Source organism: Acinonyx jubatus, chromosome A2 (assembly GCF_027475565.1).
Source record: "Acinonyx jubatus isolate Ajub_Pintada_27869175 chromosome A2, VMU_Ajub_asm_v1.0, whole genome shotgun sequence".
In the NCBI taxonomy this organism is placed as follows: domain Eukaryota; kingdom Metazoa; phylum Chordata; class Mammalia; order Carnivora; family Felidae; genus Acinonyx; species Acinonyx jubatus.
The window spans coordinates 84,919,755-84,937,819 of NC_069383.1; the positions used below are offsets into that span (position 1 = coordinate 84,919,755).

At 35.3% G+C, this 18,065-nt stretch overlaps 1 protein-coding gene across 14 annotated transcripts in view; it reads left to right on the plus strand.

The window, feature by feature from the left end:
- MAGI2 (membrane associated guanylate kinase, WW and PDZ domain containing 2) overlaps window positions 1-18,065 on the plus strand; it is a 1,320,050-nt gene that overhangs the window by 856,161 nt on the left and 445,824 nt on the right. For all 14 annotated transcript variants that reach the window (XM_053218549.1, XM_053218550.1, XM_053218551.1 and 11 more), the window contains one exon: window positions 6,650-6,729. In XM_053218549.1, the coding sequence (XP_053074524.1) occupies window positions 6,650-6,729 (80 nt within the window). The remainder of the gene's footprint in view (window positions 1-6,649; window positions 6,730-18,065) is intronic.

Here is an 18,065-nt window from a genome sequence, read left to right on the forward strand (position 1 = left end):
CATGATCAATAAATATTTTAAAATATTATTTAAGAAACAACCATTATAGAGGTCATTGACAATATCTTTTTATGTAAATTACCAAGTATAAAGAGGAAAAATAGTAGTACTATGAAAAATGGATCCTTGAATGAAAAAGCTCCTACTGTTCAGTATCAATTAGATGTATCCAGTCAGTCCCTGTAATCTTCTTTTTGGAAATATGATATAAAGGAGAAAGACAGTCTTCCGGAAAATGATGTCACCATCCTGAGGATTTCATTGACTATGATATAAAATGTAATCAATTTATATACTTTTAAGAACTAACACTTAGAGGCCCATGGCTGGCTCAGCTGGTGGAGCATGTGACTCTTGATATTGGCTCAGGGTCATGAGTTTGAGCCCCACATTGGGTTAAAGATTACTTAAAAAAAAAAAAAGAACTAACATTTATTTTTAAAATTATGTAAAATGTAGTCAGTAATCTCTGTGATTATTGTCTCTGAACCTGTATGACACCTGCTATTGAAACTTCAACATCCAAACACATTTTGAACTGTCCAATAGACAATAAAATATTTACCTGGACCTTGTTTAAACCTTGTTCAAAAGATTATGCTTCATGCAGTCAAATATCATTCACTTCAATCTCTGATTATTCTTCTAATACAGTATTCCCCAGGTGAAAATACATTTTGACTATGTAAAGTTAAAGTTATAATTCAGTTAAAGGCTATGATTCAGAGTCGGCTTTGTAGGAGGAATTTTTACTTATTTTTTTAAAAAAAATTTGATGTTTATTTACTTATTTTGAGTGAAAGAGAGGAAGAAGGAATGAGTGGGGGAGGGGCAGAGAGAAAGTGAGAGAGAGAATCCCAAGCAGGCTCTGAACTCAGGGCAGAGCCCCACTTGAGGCTCAGTCCCACAAATCATGAGATCATGACTAGAGCCAAAACCAAGAGTCACATGCTTAATTGACTGAGCCACCAAGGCACCCCTGTCGGAGGCTTTTTTAAATTCAGTGTTTTATAACTGTTTTAAGTCTGTTAATATTTTTAGAGAAAATGCAACAAAGGAGTATGTTTGATAATAGAAGTTTTTTATTCCACTAATAAAATTTCAGTTAGTGAAACATCATCTAACATCTGTGCAGTATTGAAAACATTATTTTAGAGGCACCTGGGTGGGTCAGCCAGTTGAGCTTCTGGGTCTTGATTTTGGCTGAGATCATGATCTGACAATGGTGAGAACAAGCACTGCGTCAGGCTCTGTGCTGATTGTGGAGCCTGTGTGAGATTCTCTCTTTTCCTCTGCCCCTTCCGCACTTGTGCTGTCTTGAGCATACTCTCTCTTGTGCTCTTTATAAAAAAGAAGAAAGAAACGAAAGAAAGAAAGAAAGAAAGAAAGAAAGAAAGAAAGAAAGAAGAGAGAGAGAAAGAAAGGAGAGAGAAAGAAAGAAGAGAGAGAGAAAGAAAGAAGAGAGAGAAAGAAAGAAAAGAAAGGAGAGAGAGAGAGAGAAAGAAAAAGGAGAAAGAAAGAAAGAAAGAAAAAAAGAAAGAAAGAAAGAAAGAAAGAGAGAGAGAGAAAGGAAGGAAGGAAGGAAGGAAGGAAGGAAGGAAGGAAGGAAGGAAAGAAAGAAAGAAAACATTATTTTTATCTAGGTGGCAATATAAAAGTAGGACAGAGGAGCGGAAAAGGAAATAGAAAGAAGATGAATAGAAGGAAGATGTCTTACAGACACGTTTAGATTGGATCACCCTTAAGGATCCACCTAATGTATGATAAGAAACTGATAAGGGCTTGTAGTCTGGGAAAATATAATGAAAGAATGGAATGGACAACAGAGTGTGGCATGATGTATATGAAAACACTCCACCCATTTGATAGCAGTTTTGTTAACCTAATTCTTTAGTATAGCTTCCAATACCTAATATTTATATGTAGATTATATAAATCAGGAATTTTAAGACTTTAGGGAAAATATTCAGGTTGATTTCTGAGGTATTTAGGATTATTTGATAGTTATCTAGTTGCATTTGAGGGATAGACAAGCCTAGGGTCCTCTTACTGTGGCACCAGCTTAGTTCCCCCTGGAAATAATTCATATTTGAATGGAGAACATTTGACTTGAAAGTGATCTGAATGGAAAATTCAAGTTTATAAGGAAAAAAATGTTTTCAGTGATATTATCTGTGCCTCCTCAGTCATAAGTTCTCTCTTTCATCTCTAGGCAACTGCAATTTAATATAATACCTACTAAGTACAAGGCATTCAACAAAGGTTCTGAGGTCGTGATTACTATCCTCAAACAGGAGATAAATGTCTCCACTTCCTAACTATTGGCAAAGGCTCTGAGAAAAAAAAGATCTTTGACTATTCTCCAAGGGAGTGAGATAAAGCAATTCAGTGTAAAAAGCAAAATGTTAGGTTTAGTATGCCTCTGGTTTCAGAGCATAAGAAACTTGGACTTGGGGGGACATCTACGTTGCTCAGTCAGTTAAGCATCTGACTCTTGATTTCAGCTCAGATCACAATCTCACAGTTTGTGAGATTGAGCTCCACATGGGGCTCGGCGCTTATGGTGTAGAGCCTGCTTGGAATTCTCTCTCTCCCTGTCTCTCTGCCCCTCCCCTGCTCAAACTCACTCTTTCTCTCAAAAATAAATAGGGGCACCTGGGTGGCTCAGTCAGTTAAGCGCCCAGCTTTGGCTCAGGTTATGATCTCATGGCTTGTGAGTTCGAGCCCTGCATCGGGCTCTGTGCTGACAGCTCAGAGCCTGGAGCCTGCTTCAGATTCTGTGTCTCCCTCTCTCTCGGACCCTCCTTCACTTGCTCTCTCTCTCTCTCTCAAAATTAAATAAACATTTAAAAATTTTTAATAAATAAATAAATAAACTTAAAGAAAAAGGAACTTGGACTTGGGAATCAGATATATCTGGGTTTAATGCTACCTCTTTTGGTTTCACATACTAGCTTCATAACCTTGGGCAAGTTGCTTACCTTCTCTGAACTTTTGTTTCTCTGTCTATAAAAATGGAGTTAAAAATCTGTAGCCAAAAAGGCTCATTAGCATTAAATGAGGTAATGAGTATGAAAGTTCTAGTACAGTCCCTGACCAAGTAGACAATCAGGAAATGTTACAAGATAATAACTTTTCAAGGTGTATGCACCATAATGTCAGTGGCTTTTGCTGTCGAGGTGAAGCATTTTCTGTGTGAGAAGAATGTTTCCCCAGGAAGATAAGATGTTATTATTTAACCTGCTGCTTTTGTCAGGTTGTCAAAGGTTAAACTTACAAAAAAAATACAGAAATCTCTAATTCATTATAAGTCAGCCTATCACATCTTCAAGACCATTCTGTTACAAATTTAAACTAGAATTACGGAGTTGAAAGAAATTCCACTTCTGGCTTGTTCCACTCCTCCAGATAGATTTATTATATGGTTTAACATCAGGGAAAAGTTTGGGTAAACCATTTATTAAGGTTTTTATCCAGATTTTTTTAATATGGCATTGACTGAACTTGAATAGCTACTGACTTGTATTCACTTAATCTCTCAATTTTCATGATCATTACATTAACTATATCCATAAAAATACATACAGTAGTAGGATATTATGATTCAACATTCCTAGAAAATATTTGTTCCATTCCCCAGCTAGGGGAAAAAAAAGTTCTTTGCAAATGCAGCATATATGTGTGTATGTGTGTCTGTTAAAGAAACTAGTATCAGAATATAAGATTATATAAGATTAGCCTCTTACCGTCTTGTCATTTGTGTTCCACACAATTTAATAGACACAGAAAACTGATGTCCTGTTTGAATCTACTTTAGCAGTGGAAGTAAAAGGAAATCATATCCTCAAACTTGAGGAAACGTGGTATGTAGATTGTGAAAAGTCCCTCAGTGATCCCATTTAGTACACTGTTTCCTATCCAATGTTTAATCCTATCTTCAAAGGTAATTGTTGAGGTTAAAAATATATAATTTAAGGGAAGTAGAAAAGCCACTTGTTCTGTTGTCTCCCAAATGCATTAAAAATATCCCCTTTGTAAGTCATCTTGAAGAAGCACGCAAATTACAAGGCTGGGGAGAGTCAGTATTGAAAAACGCTGCACTGTATCTTCATGTGATGTTTAAGACTGCTACCCACATTTCTTTCAGAATCACTTCAGACGATCAGCTAAAAATGCCGTTAACTATAAGAGACTCCATCTGCCAAAATGTATTAAAGTGATATACCATTAATGCTAGTTCAACCTCAAAGAAATCATCCTGTAATGAAATGCTTTGTAGAAACTCAGGAAAGCTAGGAAACTCACAGTTTTCTACAAAATTAGCCAGTATTTGAGACCGATGGTGGTGTGATATAGAAATGGTAATTTGACTTCCTGTAATGGCTTAGTAATGGCTCCTTAACACTTCACCATAGACGTGTTTGCTTTTGTGAATTTGTCTTACACACTTAGAAAGAAATGACTTTTATCCATAATGGAGGAAGGATTTCGAAGAAACAAATGTGTGGAAAAAGAAGGGAAATTTATTTTCCTTGCCCACTTCCCAATATTTCTCCCTAACACATAAACACATAAACATGAGCAAACCTTACACATTATGCATGCGTGTGCGTGCGCGCGCGCACATGCGCACACACACACACACACACACACTGAATTGAAGGCATCTCTATAAGAATATTTTTTAAAGTGAATTTGTCTTTTTCAAAATAGGAGCAGCAAACACTGAACTCAGTCCGTTATCATATTTGGGGTAATCACAATCTCCTTCCATGGGTGTCTTTAGTTCAGAGGAAAAGACTAGATGATAGTCCATGACTATAAATGAGGACCAGAATGAGATAAAAGTGTCTACAATACTTTAGTTGCTTCTGACACTCTATAATAAAGCACCGTCAGACTTTACAAAGGTCAAATTTGGAGAAAACAAGCTAGCACACTCTCCTGATGATTTATAATTTGACCAAATTCACAGCCTTTATCTGATCAAATTATTAGAACCCTGCTTAGAGGCATCAATCATAGTGGAGTTCCTAAATGTGGAGAAAGTGAGGGAGAGTATTTTCTCTTTACTACACATGAAAGTCAGAAATAAAAGGGAATCTTCTTCAAGAACAGAGACCTCATGACCCAAGGATCTTAATGTCTCAGTTTTCAAATCAGACGATGGCTCTGTACATAGACAGGATGTTTGTCCAAAAAAACACTATATGCAGAAACACCTTGGACTTGCTTCCCCACTGCCCAGCTTGCCTCCTCCTTTTCTTCCCCCCTGCCTTGAAATTATCTTCATGAGATAGACACCTGGGCTCTAGAAGTTTGCTATTAAGTAAACTGCCTGGGAGAATTTTCTGACCTTTGCTTTAAGTGGAGATTTGTTCATCTGGTTATCTAGCTAACACTTATGGCTCTGACACAAAGAGAAACATGGTTAAATTTCAATGAAGAGAGAGAAAATATATGTGAAGCTATTATTTCATTTTCATCGTTATCACCTGACTTTCTTACAGTTGTGTTCAAATATTCCTGTTATCCAGCTTTAATTTCTATTTCTAAAGGATTTTTTACTTTTCTCTTTCACGTTACATTTATTGGCCCTTTGACTCTTCCTTGTATAAACCTCAAACTTTCCACACCTGTGACTTTGTTAGTTCTTTTTCTGAAGCCCTCGCAAATGTCACATCCTTGATAATCCATCCATTGGTAGATGAGATCATTTGAGACAGCTGTACCCAGTCAAGATTTTAGCTCCAAAGAGCAGTTTTGAGCTTTTCAAAGGTTCTCAAATTTTAATATGGATAAAAATCACCTGGAGCACTTGCCAATAACATTCTGATTTGGTAGTTCTATGAAGACCCAGAATAGGTATTGTTAATCACCAGGTGATTCCAATGCAGGTGATTGTAGGACCTCTTTAAGAAACATTGCTCTAAAAACGTCTCTGTTTTTAAAATTTCTGACAGAAGACTTCCCAGAAAACTTTCTTTTTTCAAAACAAAAATGTCATTAAAATGACCATTAATTACCAGAAATTCGATTCCAGAAATGTTAGAATACAGACATTTTTATCCTCTACCTTCCTAGCTGGGTTGGAAGTATTTAGATGGAAGACAGCTAAATATGGGTTAATGCAATTGCTATTAATCACTTTTTGAGAAAATGTAGGCATCCCAAGAACATGCTGTAATTTTCATCACTTTTATACTGCCTCTGCCAGCTTGGTAGTTAAGGAGTAACAAAACAACTATTTATGAAAAGGGCAGGTTTAGGATGAAAATAATTATTTTGCAAAAGTGAGGAAACAGTATCAGAGCCTGCGAACTGTGCTCTTCCAACTGGAGAATCCTGTATTTGTAATAAATTCCTTTTGCTCTGGATGAGTTCTGCATTTTCAATGAGGTTAACTTGGCAACATTCTAGTTGATTTTAATAAAAATAGCTGCTTTGAGGACAGGGAGCTGAGGTTGCCAAATTTACAGCTGCCTTGCACAATTACTCTTACACCTCCTTCAGGGCTACTTAGAACCAGTAAGCAAATTAAGTGTATCGATTGCAATTTTGTTGGACTAACACCCCCACCTTTTTTTTAAGGAATAAACTTGATTCCTTTCAGTATGTGTCTGTTCAGAGTGATCTCTTTTCTTTTCAGCCATAACACAAAGACAACATCATGGCTGGATCCACGACTTGCGAAAAAGGCTAAACCTCCAGAAGAATGCAAAGAAAATGGTAGGTTATTAAGTTTTTATGATGTTTCGGCGTTGCACTTTGAGAATGTTTGTGTTTCTTAAAGGAGGGTCTCATCTAAAGAAGCAATAATCTAGTTGAACCGATTTTAAAGATGTAATATTTAATGCTCAGATAGGAGAGAGAATTAACGCGGCATTTCAACAGTGCCATGTGGTTTTCCTTTTTCTCTCTGAGGAGACTGTGCCGGATATCACATCTCTGTCATCTCTGTTGGTTCTCTTTGACTCCTGGCCTGACTTTCCACCACCTTCTAAGGACTTTTTGTTTGCAGTATGTCTCTCTGAGGACTCTGATCTTTTCACTGGAATCAAACATGATGTATAGAGAAACACTATTGTGGAACTATAAATGATATGGATTTTTGTGTTCAGAGGCTAGTTATTCTGCTAGTTATTAAGATCTATACATACACATGGCTACTTTCTTTTAATCAAACATTTAAATAAAATAGCCAATTGTATGAATGTCCTGGGTTATCCTTAGTATTTTCTAGTTTGCAATGTAATAATATTAACTTGCTTAAAAATTGACTGTTCTCATGTATGTGAAGAATGCTTTTAAACAATCTTGAGGATTACATGAGTGTAACCCTTGTTTTGAAATTAGTAAATTATTTAGATGAAGTCTGTTATAGATAATACTTATAATTTTTAAAGATATCGAGTTTAATGCTAAAAGAACACTTCAAGTTTAGCTAAAATGATAAATAGCATACTCTCCTGATGATTTATTATTTGACCACAATCAAGCCTTTATCTCATCAAGCTATCAGAGCCCTGTTCAGACGCATCTATCATTGAGGAGTTCTTAAAGGTGGAGAAAGTGATGAGGAGAATTTAAACTTTCAAAAAAGTTTTTAAAAAGTCCACCTTTTAAAAATTCTCTAATTCTAAAAGTCCTTTCCTTTTAATGTTAATTCTGGCACTCTCAGGTAATGCTGGCATTGTTCATTTCTATTAGATAACTGTTCACAAGCTAATTATACACTGAGTTAAATTAAAAATTACAGTATACAATTTGTGTGTACATATTTTGATGCATAAATATCCATTTTTTAATCACTATCTATGTTATATTTTATAGTCATAGCTATATCTGTGTGCCTTCTGTGTGATAGTGCCACTGCAGGTGGTTGAATCACATAAAATTATTATGTGCCCTGGATTTTCGAGCACCATTAGGTTGTATATTTCATTGACACCAGTAAGGCATGTGCTGCAAATTGTGATAGGTTATAAATTAAAATGGCATGATCTGTTATATACGGAAGTTACTATTTACTTTTGCCACAGATGTAAAGCCTTAGTATGTCCTAACTAAAATGAGTTTAACGATTTGCACTTCTTTGACATATTGAACTTCTCAGCTCTCTCGTTCCTTTGAGTTATTCTTTTCATTAGCAAAAGCTATTAAAATGAAATTTAAAAATTCTGGGAGAGATGTAGACATAAAGACATTGCATAATTATAGTATTCCAGTGTTACCAGTTTTTCCCACATCTGCACTTGTCTGCCTTCTCATGATGGTAGATACCTAAAATATGATGCCAGTGTCTGTAAAGTACATATCATTGAAAACCAAGCCCTAGAATACAGTCTTGTTGTTCACAATGACTTATAACTGGTCAATTACTATTTGTTTTCATTCTCTACAAAATGAATAATTTCTGGATTTTATTCCATATATTATTGGAATGGTTTATAATGGTAATTAACATCTAATTAGTTAGAATACTGTATTTTCCAGACACATATTTTAAGTTTTCTTACCAAGAAAAGTGCTTTTAGGTAATACTGTTACTTCTGTTTTCTTTTTCTTTCTTTTTTTTTTAAACATGGGTTAAAATTGCATGTTTCAGTGTTGGATGTTAATGCATTTTTGTTGCGCTCACCACTGAAGTCAGGCTTCTTGCACGTATCACAGTTCCACTCAGACCAAACAAAGTCATTTTCTGAATGGTGAAATATGTGTAAAATGTGTCTAAAAAATTATAGAGGCTCAAGATGCTAATATCTTTCTCCAGCAAAGATTTATCCTTCTTATGCCAGTGAGATAGAGTGGAGGCTGATTCTGGAGTTGGGCCAGTAGGAGGTTGGGTTGAGTTTTGGTAAGACTCAATTTATCTCTGGTTTGTTCCTGTTCTTAGGATGTTTGCCCAGGGTTTTCAACTAACAGCCTATTGCAGGTCGGCAAGCATTTTCTGTAAAGGGTCAGGTAGCCTGTATTTTAGGCTTTGCAGGTCATCCAGTCTGGTAACTACTCATTGTGCAAAAAGGCAAAATCAATATATAAATAAAGGGCATGGATGTATTCTGATAAAGCTTTTCTCGTGAACAGAGAATTTGAGTTTCCTATAGTTTCAGAATTTGAGTTTCAAAATTCGGTTCTCTTGTTGTTTTGTTTTGCAGCCGTTTAAAAGTATATAAATTGTTCCTCACTTATGGACCATACAGAAAATAAGGGCAAACTGAATTTGATCCACAGGACAAACCCAGACCTAGTGTGTTCGTGTGGGGCTTTCCTCTTGGCAGATCTTAAATTCCAATATTTTTTTATATTTTTTTAATGTTTATTTATTTTGAGAGAGAGAGAGAGACTGAGCATGAGCGGGGGAGGGGCAGAGAGAGAGGGAGACAGAATCTGAAGCAGCTCCAGACTCCTAGCTGTCAGCACAGAGCCCGATGTGGAGCTTAAACCCACCAGCTGTGAGATCATGACCTGAGCCGAAGTCGGACATTCAACTGACTGTGCCACCCAGGTGCCCCTTGAATTCCAATATTTTAAAAATAATGTTTTTCAGGCATCTGGGTAGCTCAGTTGGGCGCCTGGGTAGCTCAAGTGTCAACTCTTGATTTTGGCTCAGGTCATGATCTCATGCCTTGAGTTTGAGCTCTGTGTTGGGCCCTCCCTCTCTCAGTATCAATAAATAAACTTAAAAAAAGTAAAAATGAAAATATTTTTTCTCCTTAGTATTGCAAGACTGCCAAAAATCTGTGGTGCATTTCAGGAGTTTTTGCTTAGCTTTTTGCCCCTAGACCTTGAAGCATCTTAATCTGACAGATGTTATCATGGGATAATGGGTTGTGTGTTTAAAATCTCTCGAGAATATATTTTGTCACTCCAGTCCCTCAGGACTCCATGTTCTGCTCGTTTCCCTAACCTCCAGCCTTGGCCTTCTACCTAGACCAAGTCTAGAGCCTTCCCACAGCCCAGAATCAAAATCAGCTGCAAAATCTTCCCTCGCCTCTCCACTTTTCTCCTCTTTGGAATCTTAGACCTGTTGTTTCTCTTTAAAATGTTTAGTTTTTGCATTTTGTATAGATTTTCTATGTGTTCTCATGGCTTATAAGCTTCTCACTCCATCTACCTAGAAGCAAGTTTTAGTGCAGTAATTTTTAAAGTGAACATTTCACACCTTACTGGGTTGCATACCATAAATTCTTTATTATTATTATAATTAACCTTTTACTCTCTCAAAATTAAATCCCATGATGTTGTATATGCATGCATACTATTAGAAATGTACATATGTACATGTGGATGTAGATAGGGACCTGTACACATTGGCATTTTTAGGTTTGTTTACATCAGTGTGTAAAGTTAATTCCTTGGTCAACTATTAAAAGAAGAAGCTGAGTGAAAGATGGAAGGGAGGTATCAACTGATTTAAATTGTTCTTGGGCTAACGAAAAAACTAGGAAATGTTTTCTTATTGTTATCAAGGGGGAAAGGGAAACATAGGTTGCTCTGTACAATCACTTACTGTATTGACAACAAAGCAATCGTTTTGATTATTATTTGAAGGATAATGCTGCTACTGAATAATGCTGCTACTGAACATGAAAGCGTACTGTCTTTCACAATACAGTTGAAAATAATGAAGTCACTCCATTCTGTGCATTTGTCATCACTCTGCATTTTTAGAGTTTTAGCACCAGTCTACATAGCAGAAAAAAGTCTCCACCTACTGCTGGATACTAATATTAGTATTTGGGAGAGTGCTGTTTAACAAGCCAATATAGTCTTTTACAAGACCACAGAAACAGCAGTTAACTATTAAATAATTAGGATGCAAGATCAGTGAACTGTGTACATAAAACATCATCATATTTGTCCTTGGCCATCAGAATTAGTACCAAGGGGTTTCTCCTGAGACATTTCCAATCACAGACATCCCAGTGGTGACACATCCCCCATGAATCACTGAACTAGGGGAAATATCAAAAATGATTCAAACCTTATAGGGCTATTCTTTTCTTAAAGCTGAAATGTAATTAAACTATCACATTCAGGAGAGGAAATCATGTGAAAGTTGGTGTCTAGGAAGGCTCTATTCCAAACACAAATCTGTGGGTTCTTGGGCAACATGCTTAATTTCTGAGAGCCTAGGCTTTTTTACCTGTAAAATGGGAAGGATATCTGTTTCATGCTGATTTAGTTACACATATAAGAGGGACAGTGTTTATGGAACCACAGGCTCTCAGTAACTGCTCCTTTCTTTTCCTTCTGGTGTGTTCTGAGCCAACGAATTAGCCTCATAGAAGACAAGGGGAAGAATTCAGAATAGTTGGTCTACCTTAAGAGCCTTCAGTTACTCTAGTGTCCTGGAGAGCTGGAAATAGACAACCCATGTAGGCTAAAATTATCCACCTACCTAATTCCAGCCTAATATCAATAGACTGGAGCTTGTCCCTCTCCATTCTGTTAGAATGGCTTTAAATGCTCCCAAAGTTGTAATCACAGCTGTACAAACTGGGTGGCTTAGTTCTTATATTCTATGTCTATGAATTATAAAGGAGTTTTGTCATGTTACTATAAAACAAAAATCACATAATCTTCACCTGGTTACCTACATGAGAACTGCATTTCCATCGGCATTAAGTAAAGTTTTGAGATATTACTTAATCTATCTTTAAAAAAAAAATGGTGTCCAAAATGCTCATGAATGAAGACAGCATAAGCTATGTGTTGTAATATTTATTAAGTGAATTTTTTATTCAGGAGAAGGAGGTTGCCTCCTAAAATAATAGAAAACATTAATTTGTTTTAGGTCATTTCTTTTTTTTTTCTTTTTCAAGTTTTTTATTTAAATTCCAGTTAGCATACAGTGTAATATTAGTTCCGGGTGTAAAATTTAGTGATTCATTAGTTACATACAACACCCAATATTCATCACAAGTGACCTCCTTAATACCCATTATCCACTTAACCCATCCTCCTGCCCACCTCCCCTCCAGAAACCCTTAGTTCATTCTCTATAGTTAAGAGTCTGTCTTCTGGTTTGCCTCTCTCTTTTTTCCTATGTTCATCTGTTTTGTTTCTTAAATACCACATGTGAGTGAAATCATATGGTATTTGCCTTTCTCTGAGTGACTTATTTCACTTGGCATAATACTCTACTGCTATCCATGTCATTGCAAATGGCAAGATTTCACTTTTGATGACTGAGTAATATTCCTTATATATAATAAATTTATATATATTAATATTATACACACACACACACACCAGTTCTTTATCCATTCTTCAGTCAATGGACATTTGGGCTCTTTCCATAATTTGGCTATTGTTGATAATACTGCTATAAACATCAGGGTGTATGTGTCCCTTCCATTTGGTATTTTTGAGTCCTTTGAGTAACTACCTAGTAGTGCAATTGCTGTATTGTAGGGTAGTTCTATTTTTAACTTTTTGTGGAACCTCCATACTGTTTTCCAGAGTGGCTACACCAGTCTGCATTCCTACCAACAATTTAAGAGGGTTCCCCTTTCTCTACATCCTCTCCAACGTCTGTTGCTTCCTGTGTTGTTAATTTTAGCCATTCTGGAAGGTGTGAGGTGATATCTGGGTGTAGTTTTGATTCATATTTCCCTGATGATAAGTGATGTTGAGCATGTTTTCACATGTCTGTTAGCCATCTGTATGTAGTTTTAGGTCATTTCTTAAGTGAATTTCTTAACTGTCACACAGATTAGAAACTCATACTTTTATTTGCATAGTTCACATTCTGTTCTAGAGTGCATAGTTTATTTCTTTTTTAAATAGTGGCTTTGGCCTGTTGTCTCATTAAATTTGTATTGATAATTAGTAATCTTAATTTCTCAAGAATAAATAGGATGAAATCAATTTCATCTTTGAATATTTGTTTTCCTAATCTGATAAACCTGCCAAGATTATGTTTATAAAGCACCTTGAAATTTTTCCACTAGGAAAAGTTCAGAAAAACAGACTCCAAATATATTAACTATCCAGATACAAAAACTTAAAATTGAAAAGTCATTTATATGTTAAACTCCTATCTTTAAATATTATGAGCAAACTAATTTCAATGTTACTTGTTTTTATACTGATATTTAGGGTGCTTTGTAAAAAAAAATTGAGGAAATTTCAAATATCTTAATACAAGTAGTTCTTATTTTGCTAACTGATAATTATTCATATTAGTCATGATATTTTATAGCAGCACTTTGAGGTATGCTTCACCCAATGACATAGTACCCTTTCCAGTATAAGAAATCCAACACTTTAGGAATATAAATCTTTTGCGGAGGAAATAATAAAATCAAACCAAAATAAATCATATCAGTTGGATATTCCACTGCTTCACGTCGATACCAAATTCTGCCATTTATGGCTGACATCTGTTCTAATTGATCCTACTCTACTCTGATTGGTTAGTGTCCAGACCATAAAAGTTGTTAAATATTTTGACTATCATTTTTGCACTAATTATTTATGTATTTCTCCCTTCTCCCTTCAATCTTTATCATGGCTATAAAGTAGTACCTATGGAAGGATTATAAAATTCTGTCCTCTGTTCTTGATTGCTCAAGTCACTTTTATGTTTAGGAATGAGTTATGGCTTATCTTTAGTGCTTAAAGCATACAAGTTTGAAAATAATATTGACATCATCAAATCTGCTTGTTCTGTACAGTAGCAAAATAATTTCAAAATATTTTTTTATTTTTTATTTATTTTTTTTTCTTTAACATTTATTTATTATTGAGAGACAGAGAGACACAGAGCATGAGCAGGGGAGGGGTAGAGTGAGAGGAAGACACAGAATCTGAAGTAGGCTGCAGCCTCTGAGCTGCCAGCCCAGAGTGAGATCATGACCTGAGCCAAAGTCGGCCACCCAACCAACTGAGCCACCCAGGCGCCCCTCAAAATATTGTAAATACAACTTTTCAAAATCTTTTTATTTTGAAATATTTGTAAATTCACAGGAAGTTACAAAGGAATGTACAGGGAGGTCCTAAACACCCCTAACAAAGATGTCCAATGTTAACATTTTATATAAATATAATACTTTATCAAAATCAGGAAGTTGACATTGGTACAATCCACAGAACTTATTCAGATTTCACCAATTATGCAAGTACTTGTGTGTGTGTATGTGTGTGTATTTTCACGCACTTATATCACATGTGTAGTTACATGTGACTATGGCCGTAATCAAGATTCAGAACTCTTCCAACCCACAAGACTCCCTCATGCTATCACTTTATATCCATACCCATTCCCTCCCACTGCACAATCTCTAACCCTTAACAACCACTAATCTTTTCTCCATGTCAACTTCTTTGTTATTTCAAAAATGTTATATAGGGGCACTTGGTTGGCTCAGTTAAGCATCTGACTCTTGGTTTAGGCTCAGGTCATGATCTCATGGTTCGTGAGTTCGAGCCCTGCATTGGGCTCTGTGCTGACAGAGCTGAGCCTGTTTGAGATTCTATCTCTCCTTCTATCTCTGCCCTTCCCTGCTTGTTCTCTCTCTCTCTCTCTCTCTCTCAATATAATTCAAGAATCTTTTTTAAAATGTTATATAAATAGAATCATACATTGTGTAAAGTTTTGAGATTGACTTTTTCTACTCCATTTAATTACATTTAAACCCATTCAAGTATGTGGTCAATAGTTTGCTACTTTTTATTTACCAATGTTTGTTTAAGCATGTACCCATTGAGGGACATTTGGGTTGATTCCAGTTCTTGGTTAATATGAACAGAGCTGCTACAAACATTTGTACACAGGTTTTTGCATGAACTGAGGTCTATTCTCTGGGAAAACGCTCAAGAATGCAGTTGTTAGGTTTTTTGGAAAGAATATTTTTAGTTTTAGAATAAACATCCAAACCATTTTCTAGAGTGGCTATACCCTTTAACTTCCCATGAGCAATGAACCGTTTTTCTCTATATCCTTGCCAGCATTTGGTGTTAGGACTAATTTTTATTTTGGTCATTTTGATAGATATGTAATGATATTTCATTTTGTTTTTAATTTGTATTTCCCTAATGGCTAATGATATTGAACATATTTTCATGTGATTATTTGTCATTGGTGTGTCCTTTTTGGTGGCATGTGTGATAATGTCTTTTGCCCAATTTTTAATTAGATTAATTATTTTTCAAATTCAGTTTTGAGAGTTATTTACACATAGTAAATGTAATAATTATGTCCCTTTATCAGAAGTTGTTTACAAACATTATCTCCCCATCAATAATTTTTGTTTGAGTATTTGTTTGTTTAAAGAGAGAGAGCACATGCAAGTGGGAGGGGGGAGGAGGAGAGAGAGAGAGAGAGAGAGAGAGAGAGAGAATGCCAGGCAGGCTCCACACTCAGCATGGAGCCCGACATGGGGCTGGATCCCACAACCCTGGGATCATGACCTGAGCCAAATTCAAGTGAACCACCCAGGTACTCCTCCTAGTCTATAATTTTTTTTTATCCCCTTAACAGGGTCTTTTGCAGAGAAAATGTTTTTAATTTTGATGAATGCAAATTTATCGATTTTTATTGATTTACCTAATTTATCAGTTTTTCCTTTTGTGAAACATGCTTTCAGTATCAAGTCTAAACTCTTCACCAAGCTCTAGATGCTAAAGATTTTCTCATGTTTTCTCCTAAACTGTATACTTTAACATTTTACCTTTAAGTCTGTGATCTATTTTGAAATAATTTTTGTATAAGGTATAAGGACTGGGTTGAGGTTTCTAAATTATTATTATTATTATTATTGTCTATGGATATCCACTTACTCTAACACCATTTGGTGAAAAGGCTGTCTTTCCTCCACTGAATTGTGTGTGCAACTTTTCAATAAATCCTTTGGGTTCCATTGATCTGTCAAGACAGAACCATCATGACTTGAATACTGTACTGATACTAAGCCTTAATATTAAGTAGATTGATATTCCCTACCTTATTTTAAAATATTTACATATAAATTTATATATAAGCATTACAATTTATATATATATATATATATAAGTATTATATATATAAATAGAAGCTTTCACTAATGAGGAAGTTATATAACAGTTCTAAATTTATATGCATTTGGTAACATACCTTCAACTTATATATGAAGGAAAAAAATTACAAATCTGAAAAGTAAATTTGAAAGCTTTACTAAGTGTATTACTTCATGTACCTCTCTTATTACTCAATATATTAAACAGAAAAAATAAGAAGAAAGATTTGAATAACAGAAATCATAATCTTGAATCAAAAGCCTCATATAAACACTGCACTTAGATGGAAAATACACTTCTCAAGCACACAGAATACTTTACAGATATTAAGTACATGGTAGTCTGTAGAGAAAGTCTCAGCAAATTTCAAAGTTGACATTTCTATGTTACAGAAAATTTCAATTATATATCAAAAAAAAGATAACTAAGATACTCTCCATGCTTGGAAACACAAAAACACATTTTACATATGTGTTTTTCCCCAAATTTATTGATATATAATTGACATATTAAATTGTATAAGTCTAAGATATACAACATGATCATTTGATGCACAAATACATTGTGAAATGATTAACACAATAAACTCAGCTGATACATCTGACAACTCATATAATTACCTTGTGTGGGGGATGTGAGGATGAGAACATTAAGATTTACTCTCTTAGCAACTTTCAAGTATAACATATAATAATACTATTAACTATAATCACCATGTTGTACATTATATCTCCAGCACTAATTCATCTTATTTTTTTACTTATATTCAAGTTAGTTACCATACAGTGTAGTTTTGGTTTCAGGAGTAGAACCCAGTGAATCATCTCTTACATCTGACACCCAGTGCTCATCCTTAAAAGTGCCTTCCTTAATGCCCATCACCCATTTAACCTATCCCCCCCACCCACCTCCCCTCCAGCAACCTTCAGTTTGTTCTCTGTATTTAAGAGTCTCTTATGTTTTGCCTCCCTCTCTTTATCTTATTTTTTCTTCCCTTCCCCTATGCACATCTGTTTTGTTTCTTAAATTACAGATATGAGTGAAATCATATATTTGTCTTTCTCTAACTGACTTATTTCACTTAGCATAATACACTCTAGTTCCATCCACGTTGTTGCAAATGGCAAGATTTTGTTCTTTTTTATCACCAAGTAGTATTCCATTGTATGTATGTATATATATATATATATATATATATATATATATATATATATATATATACCACATCTTCTTTATCCATTCATCAGTCAATGGACATTTGGGCTCTTTCCATAATTTGGTTTTGTTGATAGCGCTGCTATAAACATTGGGGTGCATGTGCCCCTTTGAATCAGCATTTTTTTAACCTTTGGATAAATACCTAGTAGTGCAATTGCTGGGTCATATGGTAGTTCTATTTTTAATTTTTTTGAGGAACCTCCATACTGTTTTCCAGAGTAGCTGCACCAGGTTGCATTCCTACCAACAGTGCAAAAGGGTTCCCCTTTCTCCACATCCTCACCAACATCTGTTGTTGCTTGAGTTAATTTTAGCCATTCTGACAGGTGTGCGGTAGTATCTCATTGTGGCTTTGATTTGTATTTCCCTGATGATGAGTGACGTTGAGCATCTTTTCATCTCTCTGTTAGCCATCTGGAAGTCCTTGGAAAAGTGTCTGTTTCTTTACTGGATTAATTATTTGGGGGGCAGTTAACTTTGGTACATATTTATAGATCTTGGATGCTAACCCTTTATCTGATATGTCCTTTGCAAATATCTTCTCCCATTCCATCGATTGCCTTTTGTTTTGTGGATTGTTTCCTTCACTATGCATAAGCTTTTTATCTTGATGAGGTCCCAGTAGTTTATTTTTTTATTTTATTTCCCTTGCCTTTGGAGACATGTCAAGTAAGAAGTTGTTGTGGCTGAGGTCAAAGAGGTTGCTGTCTATTTTCTCCTGTAGGATTTTGATGGTTTCCTGTCTTACATGTAGATCTTTCACCCATTTTGAATTTATTTTTGTGTATGGTGTAAGAAAGTGGTCTAGGTTCATTCTTCTGCGTATTGCTGTCTACTTTTCT